This window comes from Lissotriton vulgaris, chromosome 7 (genome assembly GCF_964263255.1).
Source record: "Lissotriton vulgaris chromosome 7, aLisVul1.2, whole genome shotgun sequence".
NCBI lineage: Eukaryota > Metazoa > Chordata > Amphibia > Caudata > Salamandridae > Lissotriton > Lissotriton vulgaris.
Genome location: NC_141695.1, coordinates 1,724,828,613 through 1,724,853,852, shown reverse-complemented (window position 1 = coordinate 1,724,853,852; position 25,240 = coordinate 1,724,828,613). Strand labels below are relative to the sequence as shown.

The window sequence follows — 25,240 nt, the reverse complement described above, 5'->3', positions numbered from 1 at the left end:
CGTATATTAACCTGCTTACCAGATGGGTTTGCACCAAGCCACAGGCCTCACATTGATTGACATGTTTACTTTAAGAGTCCACATTAAGTAAACATACTTGAGGCCGAATGGATGTCTTTCTATAACAGAGCAAAAGACCAAGAATTTTAAAGAAGGTTTTGGGAAGGGTGATGTTGTGTGTTATCACATAATATGAGGAATAAAATACCCCATTATTTATGGATATTGCAAATTGCCTCGGAGGTCAGTTTACTTTTAAATAAAAATACCTTCTACCTCATTTCCCTGCACTGCCGCAGCACTCCTTGAAGCCATCCAATATCATTTTAATAATGTACAGTAAGGGAGTACTTTATCCAGTCAGTCAAGAGGTCTTTATCCGATTTGCATCATAAAAGACAAAATACATAAAAAGACAATTCATACAATTTTACATATAAGATAATAAATACGTTACATTTTAAAACCATGGTAAAAAAAGTATTACATTTAGATAATGATGTACAAAGGACCCCTGACTACATAAGAGCAATACTAAGTTGCAACTAAAAACTCATAAAAACAAATACAATGGGAACTTCATTTACCAAGGTTGCAAATGCGGAGTGACCAAGCCCAACTCACGAATTTTGCTACACCAATGGCGATAGGGGCAGAAGTATCAGTTTTTAGAATCCTAGTCGCTGCAACAGCAGATCTAGTACCTAATAAGCGGCAAACTGGTAAAAGCCAAACTTTTCTGGGTAACGAGTACATAGGGCAGCAGAAGAAAAAGTGTTCAATATTCTCTACTGCTGTTACACAGAAAGGACACTTATCGCTGCCACCAGTCGACCAGGAGTGCGTAAGCCCCCGCACGGGTAACGAGCCTACTCGTAATTGATGATACAGTTTACGATCATTTGGCTTGGTTATTAAGTCCCAGTAAGCTTCGTATTTAGGGACATCCTTAACAACCAAAAATTCCAGTGACATGGTAGGACCAACAACCATGGTGGATCTCCTCTCAGCGATCCAGTGCCAATAAATATCTTTGAGTGCCTTTTTTGATGGAAAGGTAGCACGTGCTGGATCAACCCATAGTGCCTCCAGGCTCAGATTTTTCAAAAGCATCCTGAGATGAGAGAACCAGGGTACCCTATGGGCCCCTTCGAGCCCCCTCACCTCAACGATGGCCTCAGCAAACAGGGATAATTGGGGTGTAGTCCACAGACGACGCCAGAACGCCAGTGGTCTATACCGTACCATGTCCTCGATAGATTTAACACCTAAATCAAGCTGCAGGGGTAAGCAAGGTGTTGATTGTGGGAGACCAGTTGCCATTCTGAGGAACCTATTCTGAGCCACCCTCAGAGTGGATAAATCACTATACCCCCACAGTTCTGCACCGTAGATAATTGCAGGAATTATCTTGGAGCCATAGATTTTTACCAACGGTGCCAGAGGTTTAGTGAGAGATTTTGCGTGCTCCTTCAATAAGGCTCCCCCAAGTTGAGCATGTTTCAGGGTCATAAGATCCAATTGGGGTTTCCAGCTCAAGTTCTCACTTAATGTGACACCCAAATATGTAAAAACCTCAGTTTGATCCAAAATGGCTCCGCTCATCGACCACTTGGCCTTAACAGCCTTGGGGCCTCTCAGAACCATAAATTTGGTCTTGCAAACATTCACCTCTAACTCATGCTCGCTACAGAAACACTCAAAACGGGCCAGCGCGGACTGGAGGCCCTGCCTCGTTTTAGAAATAATAAGAGTGTCGTCCGCGAACATGAGGAGGGGAATTTTCCTTCCAGCAAGGGAGGGGGCGTCCGTTGGAAAGTACTTTATCCCATATAATAGTTTGACTGATCAAGTACAAATAATTGTTGATTATTTGTAGCTTCTTTCACCTTTAAAGTAAAATATGTGGGACTAGTCTGTGTCCATTCTGGGCTGCACAGATCAGTTGCGCAGTTGCTGCTTTCCAGTTAATAGCATCTTTTCTCTCAACCGCCTCCAGCCGGGATAGTGCCAGATTTGTTGTGTGCCAAGATATTTATTAATATTGGACATACTCTTGTGACCTTTGAAAGGACTTGCTAGCCATTGGTGGGGTTTCTTTAGTGTTCATGTTATATAGCTCACATTCACTGATTTTCATAGAGTCAACACACTGCTCAGGGCCCCTCGTTGACTATTTTAGGTTTTTACTTTTTTGTTTTTTAGGGGAGTACATGCAGAAGGACTGCACGGCTGCAGAAGAGACGGTCTGTCATCCATGCAGAGACAATGAATATATGGACCACAGAAACCATATGGTTAATTGCCGGGCTTGCTCTGTCTGTGATGGTAAGTCATTACGTTTCATAAAATTGTTGTCTCAGAAGTCTTTGGATATAGGGCCACATGTAGGTAATCTCTATTTACCGATTCTTAAATACCGAATTTTACCGATACGGTATTTCATAATCGGTAAATAGTATGCAGGTAAAAATTCGGTACATTTTACCAATTCGGCAATATTCGGTATTACTGAATCGGTATTTACCGATTCGGTAATTCCCATTCATTCCTATGGGCCTGGAGGCCCATAGGAATGAATGGCAAGCCATTCACTATTACCGATTCAGTAAATACCGAATCGGTAATAGGGGGAACATATTCAAGGGTCACATTGACGCCCTGTTGCACCCCTGAATCGTGCATGTGTGCACATGTGGCGCACATACATGCCCTAATGTGCCACATGACACTGAGAAAAGCCAAAAAATTGCTTTTTCAAAGGTATTCGGTATTTACCACCAACATATAGTTGGTGGTAAATAACGAATCCTTAACGCTAAAATGTACTCACTTGAGTACTACCTACATAGGCTTTAGGAATCGGTAATTTACTGATTCCTCTACATAAGGAACCAGTATTTTACCGATTCCTTGAAATAACGAATCAGTAAATTACTGATTCCTTATTTGCAGCCTCCTACATCTCAAATCCCTAAATACCCGTCGGTAACGGTGAAATTTACCAAATTACCAACCAAATGGTATTTGGCTTCCTACATATGGCCATATTGTCTTATCTGCAAACTGCCCCTCCCACCCATGACTTTATTTATTTATTCATGTCTCTTGTAAAGTTCTGCCTGCCTACTTCACCTGTAGAGCACCGATAGTCTAGAAGGTGAAAGCCGGCTTTGGTGGCTTGGGAGACTCATTAGTATTGGACCAGTAAGGTAGATCCTTGGCCAATTTCCTTCTGCCATAAGCTCTATCCTGCCCATAGCATGGTTCTATACAACTTTGAGAAGTTCTGTTTGCAGCTGTTGTCTGAGCCTTGTGTAGTCGGGTGAAGCTCTCAGGTTTGGGTTCAGGACTTTCCTCATCCAAGAACATTGAACTCATTAGGATCCACCTCTCTGAGTGGTTTGATGTTTGAAGGATCTTTGGGTGGGGAAGGGAAAAGACGTTCTTGATTAGCCGACAACTGGGGGCTACCGTTTGTAATAATGGGGGGCTACAATATGCTTAACCTCTCATGCACTACTTTTTGTGGACAATGGCGAGTACCGTAACCTTAATTTTTCCTTCCTCCAGAAGACAGTGACGGGCTTTGGGTGGGGTCTGATGTGGTCGCGTTTGCACAGGTGCAGGTTACCAAAACTGAGACAAACACAAACGTGTGTCACAAAGTGGCTAGTAACCTTCTTCATCGCGCTCCTTACCTGAGATTGAAGCTGCTCACGGCCCATAAGTCTCTTTGAGGGGTTGCAAAGAGTGCTAATGCATTTCAGGATGTGTTTTACCTTCTACTGCATAGCCACAGACAATTTAAAGTAGTCATATGAACAATGCCTTAAAGGACTTCCTAAGATTGATCCCAATCATTAAAATTAGATCAGAAGTCAATTTACAGGTTCATCTTTCCTCAAATCATTAACCTGGACCACTTTACAGACAACATTTCTTTCATTCAGAATTGATCCTAGCCACATCGCAAACACTGTCTGTTCGATATGCACACAGAGGCCTATTTTCTTTCTACTGCAGGATGCCTCCATGGACAAGTACAAGGATATTGACAAGTGGCATTTGGTGGATCATGGACAGTGAATGACGTCCTGTGCTGCTGGTACCCTAGGCGATCGCGTGGTACTGCCATGCCCTCAGACCACCACTAAAACCATTACTGAACACCTTTCAAACTATATCAAGAAAACACTTACAGAAACAGAGCTTGACAGACCGCAATGTGTGTGTATCAAAGTTGTCTTTTCTGCTTGCTCACCCCAGCCAAGATATAGAGGTTACCTGCCTAAATAATTCTAGGGAGAGGGTCCCGATAATAGCACAACAACACCGGCACTGACAATTGCAAATATTAAATGATCCAGCAATTAAATTATTTTAGCTAAATTGTTTTTCATTTTTATTTTTATATTATCAAGACCAATTTATCAAACTTTTGCAAAATAAATGCATACCAAGATAATGCTCAACAATAAATCTATACATATACAATGTCCCACACACCTCTATCGAAACAAACAGCCACACTAGCATACATTCAGATTAGCACATACATTCTTTCTATACAACAGACAATATCATAGCATCAACAAGTACATCAAGATGGTGAAACTGCCACAGGATGGTTGGATGATATGTTCTCATATATCATCCTGATGGTAGGGGTAGTTACAATCCAGCTACCCGAAACAATTTAAACGCCAATACGCGTTTGGGTGTCTGGCCCCAGCCGGGGCCACACCGTCATCAGGGCGAGGATGGACAAGTGGTGTGAAACAAACACATCTAAAATCACAAAGAGATACATCATCAGTATACATTATGACAAACTATTGCAGCATGAATAATCATTATGACTAGGATTTTCTAGTGGCAAGAGTCAGCTCCGGTGTAACAACAATAGTCCATAGTATGAGTTCATTTGAATTAACAAGGCCAACACCCTGGCCATTCAGTACTACTGTGTGTAAGCTCTACCTCTAAAATGGTTCTAGTAAAATTGGTTTCACACAATTGATCTATTTAACTTTGCTGTAAGCCTGTGGTAGATTGCGCAGAAGGTGCCCCAGTGACATGAAAGTCAAATGTCATATTTGCTCTGCAATGTGTGTTTACACCACCCACATATATGACAAAAACATATGGCTGCGTGGAGCACCTGTGTGTTCCTACTGGGCGTCAAATTTAAAGCACCCCAGTGACACGTGGGAACAAAAAGTGCATTTATCATGCGGGTAAATCTATTTAATCTTTTTATTTCTATAAAGTATGCCTTGGGTGCTTACTTTAGTAAACAGAATGGCACACTATATATTTGGAATAGTGCACCCACACAGTAGCTAAATATCTACCCGGATGAATGGACAGATGTGAGTAGGAGCCCTGAGCCTGGAACTCTGCTTGCAAAGAGAACAGAACAGAAAAGACCCTGGCAAGAAAAGAGTCCCCGGGTCAGCTCTAGCGTATAGCTCAGAATCTGCAGAGGCTGAACTGTTAAAGTGACAAAACTTCATGCCCAGGAATAGTAGTAGACTGAAGCAGTTCAGATAAAATAAGGGTAGAGACCAACCACCCTTAGTGAGGTTAGTGAGGATAGAAGTGTATTCAGGAAATAATAGTGGAGACGGCGCAATGGAAATAAAACTAAAATGAAATAGAAATAGAAAAAAACATTGACAGATATAGCAGGGAGGACTGAAGGAAAACTCAGGTGCAGAAAAAAATGGACCAAGTACTGGACCAAGTACTGGACGTTGTGAAAACACTGCAACTCCAAAATACTGACTAGCAGTAGTAAAGCAAGATAAATGCAATTTCCTTTTATATTAAGTCTCTAGTACAGAACATGAGGACAGGGAGACTTTATTTGTCATGTTTCAGATTGAGAGACTACACTTGCGTATTTCGATAAATCAGACAAGAAGAAGAAGACGGTGTCGACTTTACTGACGACATGGCCCAGGTGGAGAATAATATCAAGACCCCTTTTCTGGAGTATTTCCAGGCTGACCACTGCTACCCTCCTAATGAGACAAGTCATTTCTTAAATAGCCTCATGACTCATGTGTGTTGCAGCTTCAGCATCAGTTAAGCCACCCCTGAGTCTTATCCCTGCCTATATCCTAAAGCTGTTTTCACTGTATAGATTAATAAGATTCTCCATGAACAATCCTAGGTATTAAGATCCTCAAAATGTATCTTCGCTGAGGAAGTGCTAGAAAGGTCAATCAAAGCTATTTTTTTACTCATTTTTAAAAATCTAATTTAATGGGGGAATCAGATTTTGATAACTTTAGTAAAATAGTTACTTTGTAAAAATGTGCTTTGTGCTGCATGAGCAAAACATGATCTCAACCTGGTTTTGCCACTCTTGGCTGGCGGTAACAACCTTACTCTCTAGATGACAATGGCTTGGCCTCTTGGCTTGGGAAAACAGAGGTGTTGTCAACAACTGGCCTCATAACAGGGATCCCTTTGGGATGGGGACAGGAGCACTTGGTACAACAAAGGACACCCTTCGCACTACCTCTTTTGATTTGGATATGCCAAGCGGGACGGACAGGGTCTTCTCCCTTTCATGATCAGGGCTCTCCTGGACCTCTTGCTCCAATTCCAGCAGCTTGAATCAGTTCTTGGCCCTGACAGAGAAAGGAAACTGCTTCTAAATAGAAGAGTGATGCAGGAAGATCCAGAGCCATTTCTGATGCAGGAAGAGGTTAACCATTTCTTATTTAGTGCATCTGTTGATTTTCATAGCAAAGCAGACAGGAAGTGCTGCAAAAGGAGGTAGACATAGGGTGAGAACATAGACAGGATTGTGTGGAAAATATCTGAAATCACATAGTAGAGCACATGATAAGACTGGCACCTCACCACCACCTCCCCAGAACATTCTTGGACCTCTTTAATAGTACACCGAAGAAAAAAGGCCTTGTTTGAAGAAGGAAGGCTCAAATATTTCTGTCTCCTGCTGACACCCAGAGTCTGGAAATGATCTCCGGGTATAGTGGCTGACCTCCTGTTTGCCTGTTCCAGGAAAACAAAAAGCTGAAGTATACCACACTCCAAGAGGGCCTAGATGACCACAAAGGACTTGGCCCTGTAGGAGCCCTGACTGGAAAGACTCCTAGCTTAGAAGTCTGCCAGAGGATCCAAGGGTGTAGGAATGACCAGGAAGAACATTCCTGGCTGCTGGATAAAATGTTTTCCATTTCCAGAGGACTGGAACAAGGAACACTAAAGGTGGACAATACAATCAGGTATATACAGGGCAGAGCATTTTACTATGCTGAAAATGTGTTCGGCAGGCCACAGGGTAAAGGTATCCGGCCTTGTTTATCTTTGCCCAGTTACAGCTTCCAGCTTTAATCCAAAGAGGATTTTGCCAGAGGGTAAGATCTTGGACTGTACCAAGGCAGTAAATCTATCACAGCAAGAAGCAATTTATACGGCTACAAAATCAACCTTGTCATTCTCCGAGCTTTTGGGGCGAAAACCAATAGCTTTTTTGGGAGCTCAACAAATATATATTTGACTTTGGTAAACTTTTGCCAGATTCAGCCACAGACCTGCAGTAAGAGTTTCACCTCCATAAGAGTGACTAAATCATGGAAAAACTTTGACTGGTGAAACCTGACTTGTGTTTCCTTCTGCCCTTTGCTCCATTGTTATCCACCTGAAATGGTGCCAGGCCCAATCAACCAATAACTAACAATTTACATTGGTGCTTTACTTTTCTAGGGGATTTTTGTGTTAAAAATGTAAAAATGCACAATATTGTTATTAAGGTCACTTTCACTGTAATTCATTTTTGTATTATTCTTTTTGTAAAATCAATAAAAACTATTTGAAATTAAAAAAAAAAATTAAATGCTTATCTCCATTCCCCTTATCTGATTTTGGTGTGTTTTGTTTCTTATTTTTCTAAATTGACTTTGGAATTTTACTGTGTAGTTTTCTTGGATTTACAATTGCTGGGAGTACTTAAAATTAACATGTTGTTACCTTTGTATGGTACCACCCGTGCCAAATTAATAATCCACCATCTGTCACTGTATGTATGTAGGGAACAATATGAATTTAATAGCGGGCTGCATGAAGTGCAGATTAAAAGTAGTTCTTTTTCTGATCCTCAGCTTTTCTCGACGTGGTTGCTGACTGCATCCCAACCCAGAACATCCGCTGTGCCTGCAGGGAAGGATTCACCTGCAGAAGTCCACCTGCCACCAAGGACACATGTGATGACTGTCTCAAGATCAAAGCCTGTGGTCCGGGTCAGGGTGTCTTGAAAAAGGGTGAGCAGATAGCAAGGATGATAGAGACGACTGGAGATCAACCTACCATTAGGAATGCTCCTTCAGGGCATCATGTGACATCTGAATGTCTCTTCTGTTAATGAATCCCTTAATCCCCGGCCCACATCAGTTTCCTCCATAGCTCCAAGAACCAAAGCCACTGCTATCTTTGTTTCCCAACACCATCACCCCCTCCCTTTGGGGCCGATTCACAGAACTAACTTAAGACAAAATCCTAAACTTACTACTTTTGGTATTCACAGAAGTTAGGATTTTGTCTTAAGTTTGTCCTAAGACAAACTTAAGACAGACTTAAGACAGACTTAAGACAAACTTAATACAGACTTAAGACAAAATCCTAACTTCTGTGAATACCAAAAGTAGTCAGTTTAGGATTTTGTCTTAAGTTAGTTCTGTGAATCTGGCCCTTAGTGTCTCCAGGCTTCACCCATGTGATAATCCCAGTTCCCACATGTCCTATCCTTGTGCTTCCATGTGCAATGCATTACACAATCTTTCTTTCAGGTCATACGATGTCTTTCCAGGCCCAACACTGGTGCACCTGGTTCCTGAAATCGCAGCTTTCGAGATCCACAGAGGTGCTTCCAGGCCCTACACCAGTGCTTCTATGTCCCAAAACAGTGCTTTCAGGTTCCAAACCAGTGTTTCCATGTTTCACACAAGTGCTTCCAGGTCCCAGACAAGTGTGTCCATGTCCCACCACCAAGATTACGCTTGTGCTTCAAGGTCTCACCCATGACAGCGTCTCATTACCTACTGACCTCATCTAAGGAATTCTAGATCCTGGCTAAGTAAGAACCCTATTCTTTGCACTCTCCATGCTGATCATAATCCTGCTTACTGAGGTCCCATTGCAGTGCATCAGGACTCATCACAGTATCTGGAGGTACTATCCCAGTGGTATCCCTGTCCCTCTAGGTCCGTCCAAGTGCATAAAGTTCTCCTCCAGTGCTGTTCTTGTCGCTGTTTGTGGTACCCAATTGCATGAACAAGAAGAGCTTTGAAATAGTTCCAGATCCTATTGCTGTGCTTTATCACTACTATCAAATCCCTCTCAGAACTTCCAAATGAGACGCCTGTACACATTCAGTGCAACGCGGCAGCAAACTCCATGCTTCGCACGGCTGTAAAGGTGCTACCGCAATGCATGTCTATATCCAAACCAGTGATCTCCTTATGGCTAGGTGCTGCATGGCATGTTATCTATTTTTAACACATACTAGAGGGCTTTTCATGTGAAATGCATAATTCTATCATAGTGATCTTTTCCTTTAATAATATTTCCATCCCAATTGTCTCCTTGCGTTGCTTGCACATGCCGGTGTTGAACCAAGCGCATCCCTTTCTAACAATATCACCATCAAGGGCCTAATTGAAACCTTCACAGTCATGAAAGGGCTCTTGCCATGATGGCCTGGTAATTGTTGCCTTTTGGAATTAAACTCAACTTGAACTCATGGAAAGTCGAACAATGTGTCCTTGCCGGGTCTGGTGGCTCAGTGGACTAATGCATCCACTGCAGGTGCCTGTGTTCGACCTCATGGTCACAGGTTCAAATCCTGGCGGATCCGCTCAGCCATCCATTTGAGGTGGATAAAATGAGTACCATTGAGTTGGGTAACAATATACATCTGTTATTTCAGCGTCAAAATGCCCCGTTGCTGGGACAAATGTGCGCTTTACAAATACACCTGTTATGTTATGTTATTCCTCTCGAATACAGACTTTGGGGTCAAGGCAAGCAGTAGACTCCACTCTGCTCACCCAGTCATGCACACATTTTATTTTCAAGACTCACTGCATTGTATTGGACTCTCATATCGTTCCTTGACCTATAATTTAGCTGAGATTTAAAATATATATTTTATGCCACATAGGGCAAGACGTATGAAAGTAAAGTTGTGATTTCCAAAATTCCGAATATTATGGAATCGCAATTTGGTTAGATATTGGACCTTGTGGAGTCCTCTTTGGCTACAGCCGGCAGCGTTGACCGGCTGAAATAATCTGAGCTCCAAACATGTGACTATAAGTGCAAACATTGAAATCTTCAATGGACTAAGGCACCAAAAGTATCCAGCCAGTGAAGGAGCTTCTATGGGGGTGAAATTGAAATTACTCTCACATACAGCTTTTCCACCATAACCCAACGGCTACACTGAAATTATGTCCGGTGGCTATCTGATGGCATGGAGCCTTCTTTTGCCACAGTCTGCTGTCCTGCTGATATTTTTTACTTTCATTTTACAGACTCCGGGCCCGATTATGAGTTTGGCGGGCTCACCGCCATAACGCTACATTGATGGTGCCAAGAAGACCGCTTGTTTTCTGACCGCCGTGTTACGATGCATGTGGCCTTAACCATCGGCTGCCATCGACAGAGTGTGTCCCACCTGGGCCGCATCGGACAGCAATGTTGGCAATACGTACTCCGACGCCATGTGGACCGCAGCTACCTTCCCACCAGATAACGATAAAACTGTTGTAGAAGCAGTCCCCTAGCAGTGGTTCCCTGACAGTGGTAGGCCGACACGGTACACTCTCAGCAAAACACCAGAACACCGCCCATTGGATTGATAAAAACAAACACAGCTGATATCCTCTTTGGCTACAGCCGGCAGCATTGACCAGCTGAAATATTCCGAGCTCCAAAAACGTGACTAAGTCCAAACATTAAAATCTTCACTGGACTAAGGCACCAAAAGTATGCGGCCAGCGAAGGAGCTTCTATGGGGGGAAATTTAAATTATTCCCACATGCAGCTTTTCCACCAAAACTTAACAGCTAAACTGAAAGTATGTCCGGTGGCTATCTGATGACATGGAGCCTTCTTTTGCCACAGCCTGCTGTCCTGCTGATCATTTTTATTTTCATTTCACAGACTAAGCGCCCGATTATGAGTTTGGCAGGCTCCCCGCATTGATGGTCCCAAGAAGACCGCTGTTTTTCTGCCCTCCGTATTATGATGCATGCGGCCTGAACCGCCGGCTGCCATCGACAGAGTGTGTCCCACCTGGGCCTCATCGGACTGCAATGTTGGCAATACTTACTCCGACGCAATCTGGGCCGCAGCTTCCATCTGACCTGATTACGATAACGCAGTTGTGAAAGCAGTCGCCTAGCTGCGGTTCCCCGACGGCGGTAGGCCGACACAGTACACTCTTAGCAAAGCACCAGAACAGTGCCCATTGGATTGATACAAAAACACAGCTGATATCCATTGGCTAAGTGGACACACCTGCAAGTCACACTCTAAAACACACCCCATCACAGACCATGATCCTTTGCCTCTGCCCCTTAGCACAGCAAGACAGAGCAACAGTTTTGGTCACATAAGGCTTTCCTTTTTTTCCCTACTCCTTTTAACACTCTCCACACACTTTTGTTGCATTTTTTTCTAATGTCCCTTGGTGTTTTTTGTTAGTCATTATCACTCACTTTAATTAAGAGTAATGTCACGTCAAGAAAATCCAAGTTTTTCAGAGGCTAATTTGTCAGTCATGGTGGATGAAATCAGTAAAGCCACAATTGTTTGGAGGCCAAGTCCAACATACCCCTCTCAGTAAGAAAAAGGTTATGTGGGACAGGATAGTCAACAAATTGAATACTGTAGGTACCACCCTGCGCACAAAGGCGGAAATTAAAAAGAGGTGGCACGACCTGAGGGGGAAGGTGTGTTCCTTGGCCTCCAAGTAACACCTGGAGACTCAGAAGACTGGTGGTGGGCACTCAGCACCCCATTGCAACTCTTTCCCTGGGAGGAGAAGGTCTTGCAGAACCCACACTCTGAGGGATGGACAGGAATACCTGGGGGAGTATAGCCTGGTAAGTTTGCCTCACTAACTGTCACAACAGTTCAATATCCTGTTTGCTCTCATCTCAGCTTTTACTATTGTGCTGTTTATCTACTTTCCTAACATGCAATACTCAAAGTATTCATGTATATTTTTGCATATAAAATCAAATGTATCAATCTCCTTTAGAGGCCACATGCTGGAATGCTGTCTGTCAGTGCATTACTATGAAATTATCATCCCAGGGCCCATGATATGCGTCACTATTTAAATGTATGGTCCAGCCCAATTTCATTTTGGCAACAGGTATGTAACACTGGACAGCAGAGGAGACAACACACATGCATACACACACCACACCCCCACCCAGCCCAGATACCTTCACACCCACATGCACCACCACAACCACCATCACATCCATACAGACATCACAGACATCCACACCCATAGTCACCACCACATCAGCGGTCACAACACACACCCTGCTCTTGCATTGCACCAACATCCACAGACACATCACTCACACTATGCGCACCTAAGAAACTCGGACAGAAACAATCACGCACCCAACTGACACCAAAGAAACAAGACACACCCATACTTGCATCACATACACTTGATACACTTGCACCTGCACCTACAACAGTTGAAAACATGTCAGACGCTGACACTCCCACTGCCTCCAAGACCCCACTCACTCCCAAAGACCTTCTCAAGTTCCCCACTGAAGATCCAAGCATTCAGCTGACCATCTTACCTCGTAACCCACCTACCACCCTTTCCACAAAGGTTCCAACCCCTGCCACACCCAACCACACCCAAACACACCCCTTCCACCTGCAAATCCACCCATGTCCAGACCCAGCCACCCCTTCCACTCCCAAGGCTCCCACTTCAAAACGTTGAACCACCCCTTAAGACTCCCATCCACCCCTTCTAAACGTCAGTCCACCCGTTCCTCTCCCAAATCTCCAACTTCCAAACCCATGGACACCCCTACCAAACCCAAACATCCCCATCCCAAGTAAGATCTTCAAAGTGCCTGCCATGCCCAATGGATGCCCCTTTGTGAGGAGGTTCCCTGGCAATGTCATGAAGGTCAAGTTTAGTGGCACAGTAGTGTGCTGGACCACGCATTTTGAAAATGGACTGGCCATTGGCCTTCGATTTAGTACATCTAATTGTTTTTGCATAATTAAACATTTGCTTTGTTTAGAACACATTTGTCCTGCCATTACTTTTTTACCTATTTGATATGATTGGATACTTTGGAATATGGGAGTACAGTTGTGTTTTTTTCACCCTGATTGCTGATCCATTTGAAGTGTTTAGTATGATCTGACCTTGGAACTAGTGCTGGAGTCGCACAAGATTAGGGGAAATGTTCAATGGATGGATATGTGGGGTGAAACCCAATCGGGGGTAGACAATGCATTGGGTGGTATATTTCATATGGTAAGTATTTCAGCTTGGCTTGGGCAATGTCAGCATCATTTAGTTTGCACTTCTCCCCATTATGTGGTTAGGAATTAGAATTAAAAAAAACCTTAGAAATTCACTGAAAAAACCATAGGTTTCACACATGTTATAGTTAGCTGGGCATTTCACTCATACAAAACCTTTGAAATTCCCCCGTAATACATGTATTCACTAAGATACACTTAATACGTCAGTTATACAATCAATTTTAGAAAATAACCTATCCATTTACACACTTATTTACCCATTTATTCTTCCATCGACCTTTAGATATACATATATAAAAAATATTTATTTTTCAGAGAGACATACATTTACTGGATGATGTCATCAGTGATGTCATGAGTGATGTCACTGACCATGTCATGAGTGATGTAATATGTTACATCATCAGCAGTGCATTGCGGGCGCGTGAGTTATAGTTAGCTGAACTAACTATAACGGGGGAATTTCAAAGGTTTTGTATGAGTGAAAAATGCCCAGCTAACTATGACATGTGTGAAACCTATGGTTTTTTCAGTGTATTTCTAATGTTTTTTTAATGCTAATTCCTAACTATAACGTGCCTGAAACCTATGTTTTTTTCAGTGAATTTCAAAGGTCTTTTAAATGCTAATTCCTAACTATAACATGTGTGAAATTTATGTTTTTTTCAGGGAATTTCTATGGTTTTTTAAATGCTAATTCCTAACTATAACATGTGTGAAACTTATGGTTTTTTCAGTGAATTTCTAAGGTTTTTTAAATGCTAATTCCTAACTATAACGAGGCTAAAACCTATGTTTTTTTCAATGAATATATATATATATATATATATATATATATATATATATATATATATATATATATATATATATATATATATATATTCTCTCCAAAAGTCGCCTCCAATGAAAACACCACACCCAGCGAGTTTTAGTCCTTTTAATCCAGGGACTGCAGGAGTTGCCAGCCCCACATCCACAGCAAAATAAATTAAAACTGGCCAGACGCGTTTCGGGCAAACAAACGCCCTTGTTCACTGGCACTTGCAAGAAAAAGACAGCTCACACGGACCAGCTGCGCATAAATAAATGTTCCGCCCATGTGGGCGTATGCGCTATGTGCATTGTTGTTAACGTAGTCCCTGCGGTAGATATTTGTGGGCGCTGTCATCTTCCCCATAATATTGCAATGTCTTACCCCAGTGGGTTTTGCTGAAAGGAAAAGCAAGGCTGGATTCCTGCCAGTACTCCGTCCTTGAATCAGGCTCGTCGTCCCACATACGCCTTTAAATGTTAGGTGCTGCAGGCCTGCCATGGATCAGCAGTGGGGCATTTTCGCGGTTGAGACACACCGCATAAATTCTCTCCAAAAGTCGCCTCCAATGAAAACACCACACCCAGCGAGTTTTAGTCCTTTTAATCCAGGGACTGCAGGAGTTGCCAGCCCCACATCCACAGCAAAATAAATTAAAACTGGCCAGACGCGTTTCGGGCAAACAAACGCCCTTGTTCACTGGCACTTGCAAGAAAAAGACAGCTCACACGGACCAGCTGCGCATAAATAAATGTTCCGCCCATGTGGGCGTATGCGCTATGTGCATTGTTGTTAACGTAGTCCCTGCGGTAGATATTTGTGGGCGCTGTCATCTTCCCCATAATATTGCAATGTCTTACCCCAGTGGGTTTTGCTGAAAGGAAAAGCAAGGCTGGATTCCTGCCAGTACTCCGTCCTTGAATCAGGCTCGTCGTCCCACATACGCCTTTAAATGTTAGGTGCTGCAGGCCTGCCATGGATCAGCAGTGGGGCATTTTCGCGGTTGAGACACACCGCATAAATTCTCTCCAAAAGTCGCCTCCAATGAAAACACCACACCCAGCGAGTTTTAGTCCTTTTAATCCAGGGACTGCAGGAGTTGCCAGCCCCACATCCACAGCAAAATAAATTAAAACTGGCCAGACGCGTTTCGGGCAAACAAACGCCCTTGTTCACTGGCACTTGCAAGAAAAAGACAGCTCACACGGACCAGCTGCGCATAAATAAATGTTCCGCCCATGTGGGCGTATGCGCTATGTGCATTGTTGTTAACGTAGTCCCTGCGGTAGATATTTGTGGGCGCTGTCATCTTCCCCATAATATTGCAATGTCTTACCCCAGTGGGTTTTGCTGAAAGGAAAAGCAAGGCTGGATTCCTGCCAGTACTCCGTCCTTGAATCAGGCTCGTCGTCCCACATACGCCTTTAAATGTTAGGTGCTGCAGGCCTGCCATGGATCAGCAGTGGGGCATTTTCGCGGTTGAGACACACCGCATAAATTCTCTCCAAAAGTCGCCTCCAATGAAAACACCACACCCAGCGAGTTTTAGTCCTTTTAATCCAGGGACTGCAGGAGTTGCCAGCCCCACATCCACAGCAAAATAAATTAAAACTGGCCAGACGCGTTTCGGGCAAACAAACGCCCTTGTTCACTGGCACTTGCAAGAAAAAGACAGCTCACACGGACCAGCTGCGCATAAATAAATGTTCCGCCCATGTGGGCGTATGCGCTATGTGCATTGTTGTTAACGTAGTCCCTGCGGTAGATATTTGTGGGCGCTGTCATCTTCCCCATAATATTGCAATGTCTTACCCCATAATATGCTGTGGATGTGGGACTGGCAACTCCTGCAGTCCCTGGATTAAAAGGACTAAAACTCGCTGGGTGTGGTGTTTTCATTGGAGGCGACTTTTGGAGAGAATTTATGCGGTGTGTCTCAACCGCGAAAATGCCCCACTGCTGATCCATGGCAGGCCTGCAGCACCTAACATTTAAAGGCGTATGTGGGACGACGAGCCTGATTCAAGGACGGAGTACTGGCAGGAATCCAGCCTTGCTTTTCCTTTCAGCAAAACCCACTGGGGTAAGACATTGCAATATTATGGGGAAGATGACAGCGCCCACAAATATCTACCGCAGGGACTACGTTAACAACAATGCACATAGCGCATACGCCCACATGGGCGGAACATTTATTTATGCGCAGCTGGTCCGTGTGAGCTGTCTTTTTCTTGCAAGTGCCAGTGAACAAGGGCGTTTGTTTGCCCGAAACGCGTCTGGCCAGTTTTAATTTATTTTGCTGTGGATGTGGGGCTGGCAACTCCTGCAGTCCCTGGATTAAAAGGACTAAAACTCGCTGGGTGTGGTGTTTTCATTGGAGGCGACTTTTGGAGAGAATTTATGCGGTGTGTCTCAACCGCGAAAATGCCCCACTGCTGATCCATGGCAGGCCTGCAGCACCTAACATTTAAAGGCGTATGTGGGACGACGAGCCTGATTCAAGGACGGAGTACTGGCAGGAATCCAGCCTTGCTTTTCCTTTCAGCAAAACCCACTGGGGTAAGACATTGCAATATTATGGGGAAGATGACAGCGCCCACAAATATCTACCGCAGGGACTACGTTAACAACAATGCACATAGCGCATACGCCCACATGGGCGGAACATTTATTTATGCGCAGCTGGTCCGTGTGAGCTGTCTTTTTCTTGCAAGTGCCAGTGAACAAGGGCGTTTGTTTGCCCGAAACGCGTCTGGCCAGTTTTAATTTATTTTGCTGTGGATGTGGGGCTGGCAACTCCTGCAGTCCCTGGATTAAAAGGACTAAAACTCGCTGGGTGTGGTGTTTTCATTGGAGGCGACTTTTGGAGAGAATTTATGCGGTGTGTCTCAACCGCGAAAATGCCCCACTGCTGATCCATGGCAGGCCTGCAGCACCTAACATTTAAAGGCGTATGTGGGACGACGAGCCTGATTCAAGGACGGAGTACTGGCAGGAATCCAGCCTTGCTTTTCCTTTCAGCAAAACCCACTGGGGTAAGACATTGCAATATTATGGGGAAGATGACAGCGCCCACAAATATCTACCGCAGGGACTACGTTAACAACAATGCACATAGCGCATACGCCCACATGGGCGGAACATTTATTTATGCGCAGCTGGTCCGTGTGAGCTGTCTTTTTCTTGCAAGTGCCAGTGAACAAGGGCGTTTGTTTGCCCGAAACGCGTCTGGCCAGTTTTAATTTATTTTGCTGTGGATGTGGGGCTGGCAACTCCTGCAGTCCCTGGATTAAAAGGACTAAAACTCGCTGGGTGTGGTGTTTTCATTGGAGGCGACTTTTGGAGAGAATTTATGCGGTGTGTCTCAACCGCGAAAATGCCCCACTGCTGATCCATGGCAGGCCTGCAGCACCTAACATTTAAAGGCGTATGTGGGACGACGAGCCTGATTCAAGGACGGAGTACTGGCAGGAATCCAGCCTTGCTTTTCCTTTCAGCAAAACCCACTGGGGTAAGACATTGCAATATTATGGGGAAGATGACAGCGCCCACAAATATCTACCGCAGGGACTACGTTAACAACAATGCACATAGCGCATACGCCCACATGGGCGGAACATTTATTTATGCGCAGCTGGTCCGTGTGAGCTGTCTTTTTCTTGCAAGTGCCAGTGAACAAGGGCGTTTGTTTGCCCGAAACGCGTCTGGCCAGTTTTAATTTATTTTGCTGTGGATGTGGGGCTGGCAACTCCTGCAGTCCCTGGATTAAAAGGACTAAAACTCGCTGGGTGTGGTGTTTTCATTGGAGGCGACTTTTGGAGAGAATATATATATATATATATATATATATATGCACTGGAAAACTAAACACCCACTTCCCTTACAAAGAAATGGAAAGTTTGCATCTCTGCAGCCTGTCTTATTTTTTACCTTATTCATTTTCGCTCAATCAACACATCATCCACAAATACACACACCTACTTACTGCCTTTCTTGGCTGGGCTTATCAATTATTCTTCTTTAATTCAAATTCAAAGTCAAGGCCCTTTATTCAGCCTTCTTCATCACTACTACCCATAAATAGCAGTAGGTAATTTCTACCCTTCCGTCCTTTCTTCCGTCCTTACTACTGCACACTATGTCTACTTTATGCACTAGTTTGCTTCCTTAGATGTGCTACTCTTGCTGCCACTGCGGAATCCAACACCCTATCTGTGTAATGAGCTGGAAATCCAAAGATTCTCTTCACTGACAAGTCAGTGAGTAGTTTGCGTGTCTCCAACCTTTCTTATTTTTCACCTTTTTCATCTTCCACTCAATCAACACATCATCCACACATACACACAACTACTTGCTGCATACATTAGCTGTGATTATCAACTATTCTTCTATTTCATATACCTATTCAAAGTGCAGTCCTTTATCGAACATTTTTATTGTAACAAGTCCCCCAGCCGAAGACATTGTAAATTTGCACACTTGCTCCCTTTCTTGGCTGGGGTTATCAATTATTCTTCAATTTCATATTCTGATTCAAACTCGAAGCCCTTTAATGAGCATTTTTGTTGTAACTACTGTTGCAGGAATTCTGCTCCTACACAGAACTGTGCATAAAGACTTAGGACCTCAAAGAATTACGGTGTACCAAAACCCACCTTAGTACCCAAATCCCCTACCAGACTAGCAATCAGAGACTCATTGGTTCTTCGTCCTATAGCAAAAACACCAATGACTAGTCAACCCAGAACATGTGACTTAGATTACCTCAAGTAAGATAGATAAAAAGAGCACTCTTTCGTTATAGTCTTACACCAGTCCAAAACAAGGAGTAAATAAAAACACGTGCAAGTTTGAAATGTTTATTTCTAATGCCGTAATCTCATGCACAGTACCTTAGATAATACAACCAAACATATTATCAGAAACAAAGTTGTCAGCATTGTTACTATTCCATGAAATACAAAGTAAGAAAGCTTCTTATATTGCTAACGTGAAACAGGTTTAAAATATACCTACATTTCACCCTCCCTACCTACCAGGTTAGTTTATAACTACAGAAGGTCTCATAGGATTACATGGACGGTCCCATACCTCTGGTACTCAGCAGTAGTGGATCACATTGAGTTCTACACAAACTGTCGGGATACCAATGTTCTACAACTGTGTCTAATTATGCCTCCAGAATACATTATTAAACGCGCCAGTATCAGACGTGGCCACACCTGCATATGTGTTATAGGTTATGTTTTGTTATGTTATGTTATTTGCAATTTATAAAGCGCGCTGACACCATGGGTTTCCTGGCGCTATAGAACAGAGGTGAGAAACATGGGCTGGAAGTTTGCAGGGTTAGCAGGGAGGGGGAAAGAGGAAGGTTTTGAGCTGCTTCCTGAAATGAAGGAGGGACCTGCTAGATTTGATGGTCAGGGGGAGAAGGTTCCAAAACTGCGGGGCTAGGAAAGCGAACCTGCGGCCACCGAATTTATTTGTTCTGGTTCCAGGTACAACAAGCGTGTGATGATGGGCAGAACGCAGATTGCGATTTGGACAGTAAGGGATGATGAGTGATGTTAGGAAGGCGGAGTTGGTGCAGCGGAGGGCTTTAAATGTGAGGCAGCCCAGCTTGAAGGCCACGCGTTGTTCTATGGGCAACCAATGCAATTTGTGCAGCAGGGGTCTGGCAGATTGCCATTTTGGAGATTTGTAAATGAGACGAGCTGCTTGGTTCTGGACTACCTGGAGGCGGTGGAGAAGTGATTTGGGAAGCCCGTGATAGAGGGAGTTGGAAAAGTCCAGACGGGAGAGCACTAGGGAGATGGTTACTTGGATAAGGGCAGCAGGAGGAAGTAGGTGGCGGACCTTCCGAATCTTTCGGAGTTGGAACGAGCAGGATGATATCACGGAGCCAACTTGAGAGCGGAGGGAAAGTTCGGTGTCGATGGTCACACCAAGGCTCTTTACCGATTTTGCGGGGGTCGGTGGCGAACCCAGTTCAGTCGGCCAGAACTGGGTGCCCCAGGAGTTGGGGCTGAAGCCCGGGAGGAGGAGCTTGGTTTTCCCAGGGTTTAATTTCAGCTGGTTACAGTTCATCCATTCCTGAATATGAAGCATGGCGGAGTGGAAGTTGTCCACAGCATTCGGGGAGTTGAGTGGGAAGATGATCTGCAGATCATCGGCATAATTATAAACTGTAATGTCCCAGTTTCGGAGAGAGTGGATTAGAGGCCGGAGGTAAAGGTTAAATGGTAAAGGTCATAGGGAGGAGCCCTGGGGGACTCCACATGACGTAGGGGTTTTGGGCACTGTGTAGGGGCCCAGGCGGACGTCTTGTGTTCGGCCAGTTAGAAAAGACTGGATCCAGCTAAGGGCGGTGCCCTGGATGTCAGCCTGTTCGACACAGTGAAGCAAGATGTTGTGGTCAATCGTGTCGAACGAGGCCGATAGATCGAGGAGTACAAGGGCCTGGGGGGTCTCCGAGTCGGCATTCCTCCTGAGTGTGTCAAGGACGGCCAAGATGACAGCCTCAGTGGAGAAAGCTGGCCTGAAGCCAGCCTGATTGGGCTCCAGGTAGCCTGAAGTCTCGATGAAGTTGGAGAGGTATCGAGTGGCATGCGCTTCGATTAGTTTGGAGAAGTAGGGTAGGAGCGATATAGGGCGGTTGTTGGACAGTTCTACTGGGTCCGCGCTGGGTTTCTTCAAGAGGGGGACTAAAATAGCCTCTTTGAAGGTGCTGGGGACGGTGCCTGTGCTGAGCGAGCCATTCAGCAGAGGTAGGATACATTCAGGGAGAGAGTGACAGATGCTCCGAAGGATCCGAGGGGGGCAGACGTCATTCGGAGAGCCCGATTTTACCCGGGATGCGAGTTCCATCAGGGAATCGGGCGTGAGGGTGGGGAAATCGGTGAAGACAGAGGAGTTTTTGGGAGGGATGTCGGACGTGCAAGGATCATTCCGAATAACAGACACAGTATCCAAGATAACCTTGATGTTCCATGGTCTCACTATACACACTAAACTAGCGAGGCAGTCTAGAAATGTAGCATAACAAATTATTCTCATGTGAAACAAAATACTCAGCCTTCTCTAAACAACATCAAAATTGTGTGTTGTTTGCAAAGCAGAGCAGGAAAGAAAAAATGGCGTTTAAGCTTCTAATGAACCCATGCTAATTTAACACGGTGTGAGTGCAAGGCTCAGCCCACGACACCCTCCCTCGATAGAACCACGTGATATAAACGTGGGCGAACTAGGAACGCAGAGTCCGAGCCTGAAAAGCAGAGTCAAGTTCAAATTTGCATAAAAAATTATTCGTTGTTTGATAGAAAACAGTAACTAAATAATAAAGAATAGGTAGAAAAATCAAAGAGTCTTAATCCAATAACGTATAAGCACAGTATGTAGCAACAGCCTCCAAGAGGAAGTCATCCTTCTCATCGGAAAACATTTCAGCCATCCAATTCAACAGTGGGAATGAACATACATGTTCCTCAACGACAGGAGCCTCTATCACCATCGGAGGAAAACTCGGATCATCTTCAATGTAACTGCGTGCCAAGAAGTCATGCGCCGCTGCAAAAACATTCCAACGTCCCATTATTCCATGTATCGCTGCTAAGGCCATAATCCCGCCGCCAGCACAGAGCAAGTCATGAACTACTAAGGGGCTCATCAGCTGGTCATAATCCGCGTTGGGAGATACCGTACTGCAGAGACACAAATCCAGGGCCCAGTCGGAATCGCAGCACAGGCAATGGAAGACAGGTTGAACGCATGTGGAAAAGAAAAATCAAAACGATAATCCATAAGCTCCACTCAATGTAGCCAGAGGCAGCGCACCATAATAACTAAGCATTCGGTTGCGGAGCAGCAACAGCCGAGAAATATTGTTTTGTGCTGGAGGATGTGCATCCATATTTAAGTAAACAAATTAATAGACGGACACTGGCAACTAATGCGACTATTAATAGGAATCCACCAAAGATGCTGGAAAAAATCGAATGAAAAAATGCCGAAAAGACACCAAGTATAGTTTCAAAAGAACTCACAAGACCACTGCTTCTAACTTTAAAAAAGTAAGGTAACCCCGTAGTCAAGGACGCATTAAAGATACTCTGAATTAACTCCCCAAAATACAAAGGCACGTCTGTATTTAATAAATCATACACTTCTGTGCGGGTGTTCACTACATGAAGGACAAATGTTTCTCTAGCAGATGTAAGAGTGACCTCTTTTTGAGACAATAGCGCTCTTATACGGCTCACTTGGTTGACTCTTCTTTCAAGGTCAGAATCAACGGCCAGATGGAAACATCCAGCTTCCCATGCAAAGGAGTAAACACAACTTTATTTTAGCAAACCACACGCTCAGTTACCGTAATCATGTAACCGATGCCTGGTAACATTGCACAACAATCTGCATTATTTCAAATTAAATAACTCACATTTCCAGTAAACTGAACGATGGTATGATAGCAGGTGGCGCAGTGCCTTTCAAAACTCACACCAAATTAGGCGCATCTTGATTAGAAGAGCCATGCAATTGTATGTGTCTACAAATTAAGGAGTAATGTGGTGCTATTGTTCAATCCTCGCCATTCACATGTGTAGGAAGGTGGCTACCTGACTATGGTTACCCCAGATTTTTTGCCTTGTGTTTAGCTGGTTTTCGACTTAGTTGGCCTGGTTCCCTGCTAATCAGGGCCACAGGCTATCTGCTCTCTCTGTAAAATGGATTCCATGTACCCTAGGTGCATAACTAGATTGGCTTGGGTCACCTTATCAGCCCCTGTACAGAGCACTATAGGTGCCCAGGGCATAGGTGCATCCAAGGCCTACCAGGGGCTGCAGCATATCTTTTGCCACCCCTGGCTGGCTATCTAAAATTGACACAACTGGCTGATCACTCAGCTGGGGCAAGGTGGTGTAATCACCCCTTGCTTAGATATAGTATGCCTATATCTAAACCTATCTGGACACATATAAACCTGTGAGCCACTCCTATGGCAGGCCTCATCAATCCTGGAGGCAGAGTGCGTGGTTTTATGTGAGATGGAGCTCTGGCATGAGCTGAGCCTGTCTGCAGCTGTCGGGAACAACTCCCTAAGCTGATCCGGGATAATGCCATACCATATACTCTTAAGCGCCTTATAATCCTCGCGGTTATATAGCAACTTTGGTTTGGCTTTATCAAAACATGTCGTGTAAGGTGTCATACGAATTGGAATACTACCCCCTCGCCAGTTCTGGCGACGGGGGTAGCATTCCACCCTTCTAGAGGGATAAGACATGTTGCTGTACTGAAACGCGGTTGATTTAAAATGAGCCTCAGATCCACAAAATGGATGCCCCTGCCACAGACACGGGTCTGGCCTCCTGCTGCTGACCGAAACTCAGCAAATGGTGGCCTGGACAAAGGGTTTCCTGTCGCAGGGCGGTGTTAAACCCCCCCAGACAGGAGATAGTGGATTGTAGTAGGGAGGTTTCAAAGAAACCAGACACTGCCTGGGGAGCACAAGGCTGCCCCTGGCATAATCCGTCCAAACCGGTTCTGGGGCCTCCCAGCCCCTGTCCCAGCGCGGCCTGGATCAAAGGAAAGGGGTGTAACCACCCCCTTCCTGGGTCCCACCCATAGGAGGGGACCTAGCAGGATGTCCAGCCCACCAGATTCGAATAAGAGTGGGAGCAGTGCCAATGCAACTCAGATCATCCTGAAGAAACATAAGAAACGAATTCTGGACCCTTCGACTTTCTACTCAACATAGAAGACGGAAGAATCTCCCTTGTGGTCAAGGAGTGACCACCCTGTGCAAACAGGCAACATCCAGCCCTCGACCCTTGCTTTGTTGCAGTTCCCGCCGGAAGTCGAGCGACAGAGATTGACGAGATGAAGCTTGCCTGCCTTCTCCCTGCCCGATCCACAGTCCCTGCAGAGCTGAGACCCGTGGAGGCGACCGGAAGCGTGGGGCACGCCATCTTGAAAAGGCCACGAGACGCTGACCGTGCAGCCCACGAGTGACCCTCGAAGCTGTACACCGGGGTTTGAGAAGCCCCAACCCCGAGCTCCACTTGCACCAAAGCTACCCCCTCCACACTCGACGAGTGCTGCGTGGGCCCTTCTGCTTGTGTTGGCTCGACGCGTTGGCCCGGTCACTTGCCAGCTGGCTTGTGGCCCCTGTGCCGACGAAAACTGAAATACGACTTGCTTTTCTGGTTGCTCCAGATCTGCACCAGCTCCTGTGAAAAGGAGCCCCCACTCTGACCCTCCTGGTTCGAGGGATAAGCAATCTCCCGGTTCCGCGTGAATTGCTTTTGCCAAGTGCTGTTTGCTGCAATCTTGAAGCCGACGGTGCTGACGGCGAGAGCCTACGTGGGACAGATCGTGACCTGCTCCTGGACGTCGCAGATGCCCCAGAGCCCACGTGACAGCGGAGAGAAGCCTATCAACAACCACCTGATTGCGCCCGACATTGCCTGGTTCCGTCCTGGTTCCACCCTGGTCACTGCTGAGTGACCCAGACTCTGTCCCCTCTGCTTTCAGGTACTTTTCTACTTAGATCCACCCTTGGATCGCACCGGACACTTCTGCTTCACATCGCCTGCAGCTGCAACAGCTTCAAGCACCAAGAGCCTGCGTGTCAAAACCCGACGCCACTTCGACCCTGTGCACCCACGGCCTGTGGGTGAGGTAACATTGCAACGCCGGTGTTCCCACACTGGTACAGACCTCTAGGGTCTGTGTCTTGAGTTTGGTTCCTCTAGGTTCAGCGGAAGTATCTTTTAACTCACTTTGTGTAACTTTTACGCACCATTGACATTGCATTGGTGCACGCCGCACTTTCCGTGCTGCACC

At 45.0% G+C, this 25,240-nt stretch overlaps 1 protein-coding gene across 2 annotated transcripts in view; it reads left to right on the top strand.

Moving 5' to 3' along the window:
• Nucleotides 1-25,240, top strand: part of LOC147706445 (uncharacterized) — a 151,898-nt gene that overhangs the window by 8,036 nt on the left and 118,622 nt on the right. For both annotated transcript variants that reach the window (XM_086929083.1, XM_086929082.1), the window contains exons 2-3: nucleotides 2,206-2,328; nucleotides 8,142-8,300. In XM_086929083.1, coding sequence (XP_086785209.1) covers nucleotides 2,206-2,328; nucleotides 8,142-8,300 — 282 coding nt within the window. The remainder of the gene's footprint in view (nucleotides 1-2,205; nucleotides 2,329-8,141; nucleotides 8,301-25,240) is intronic.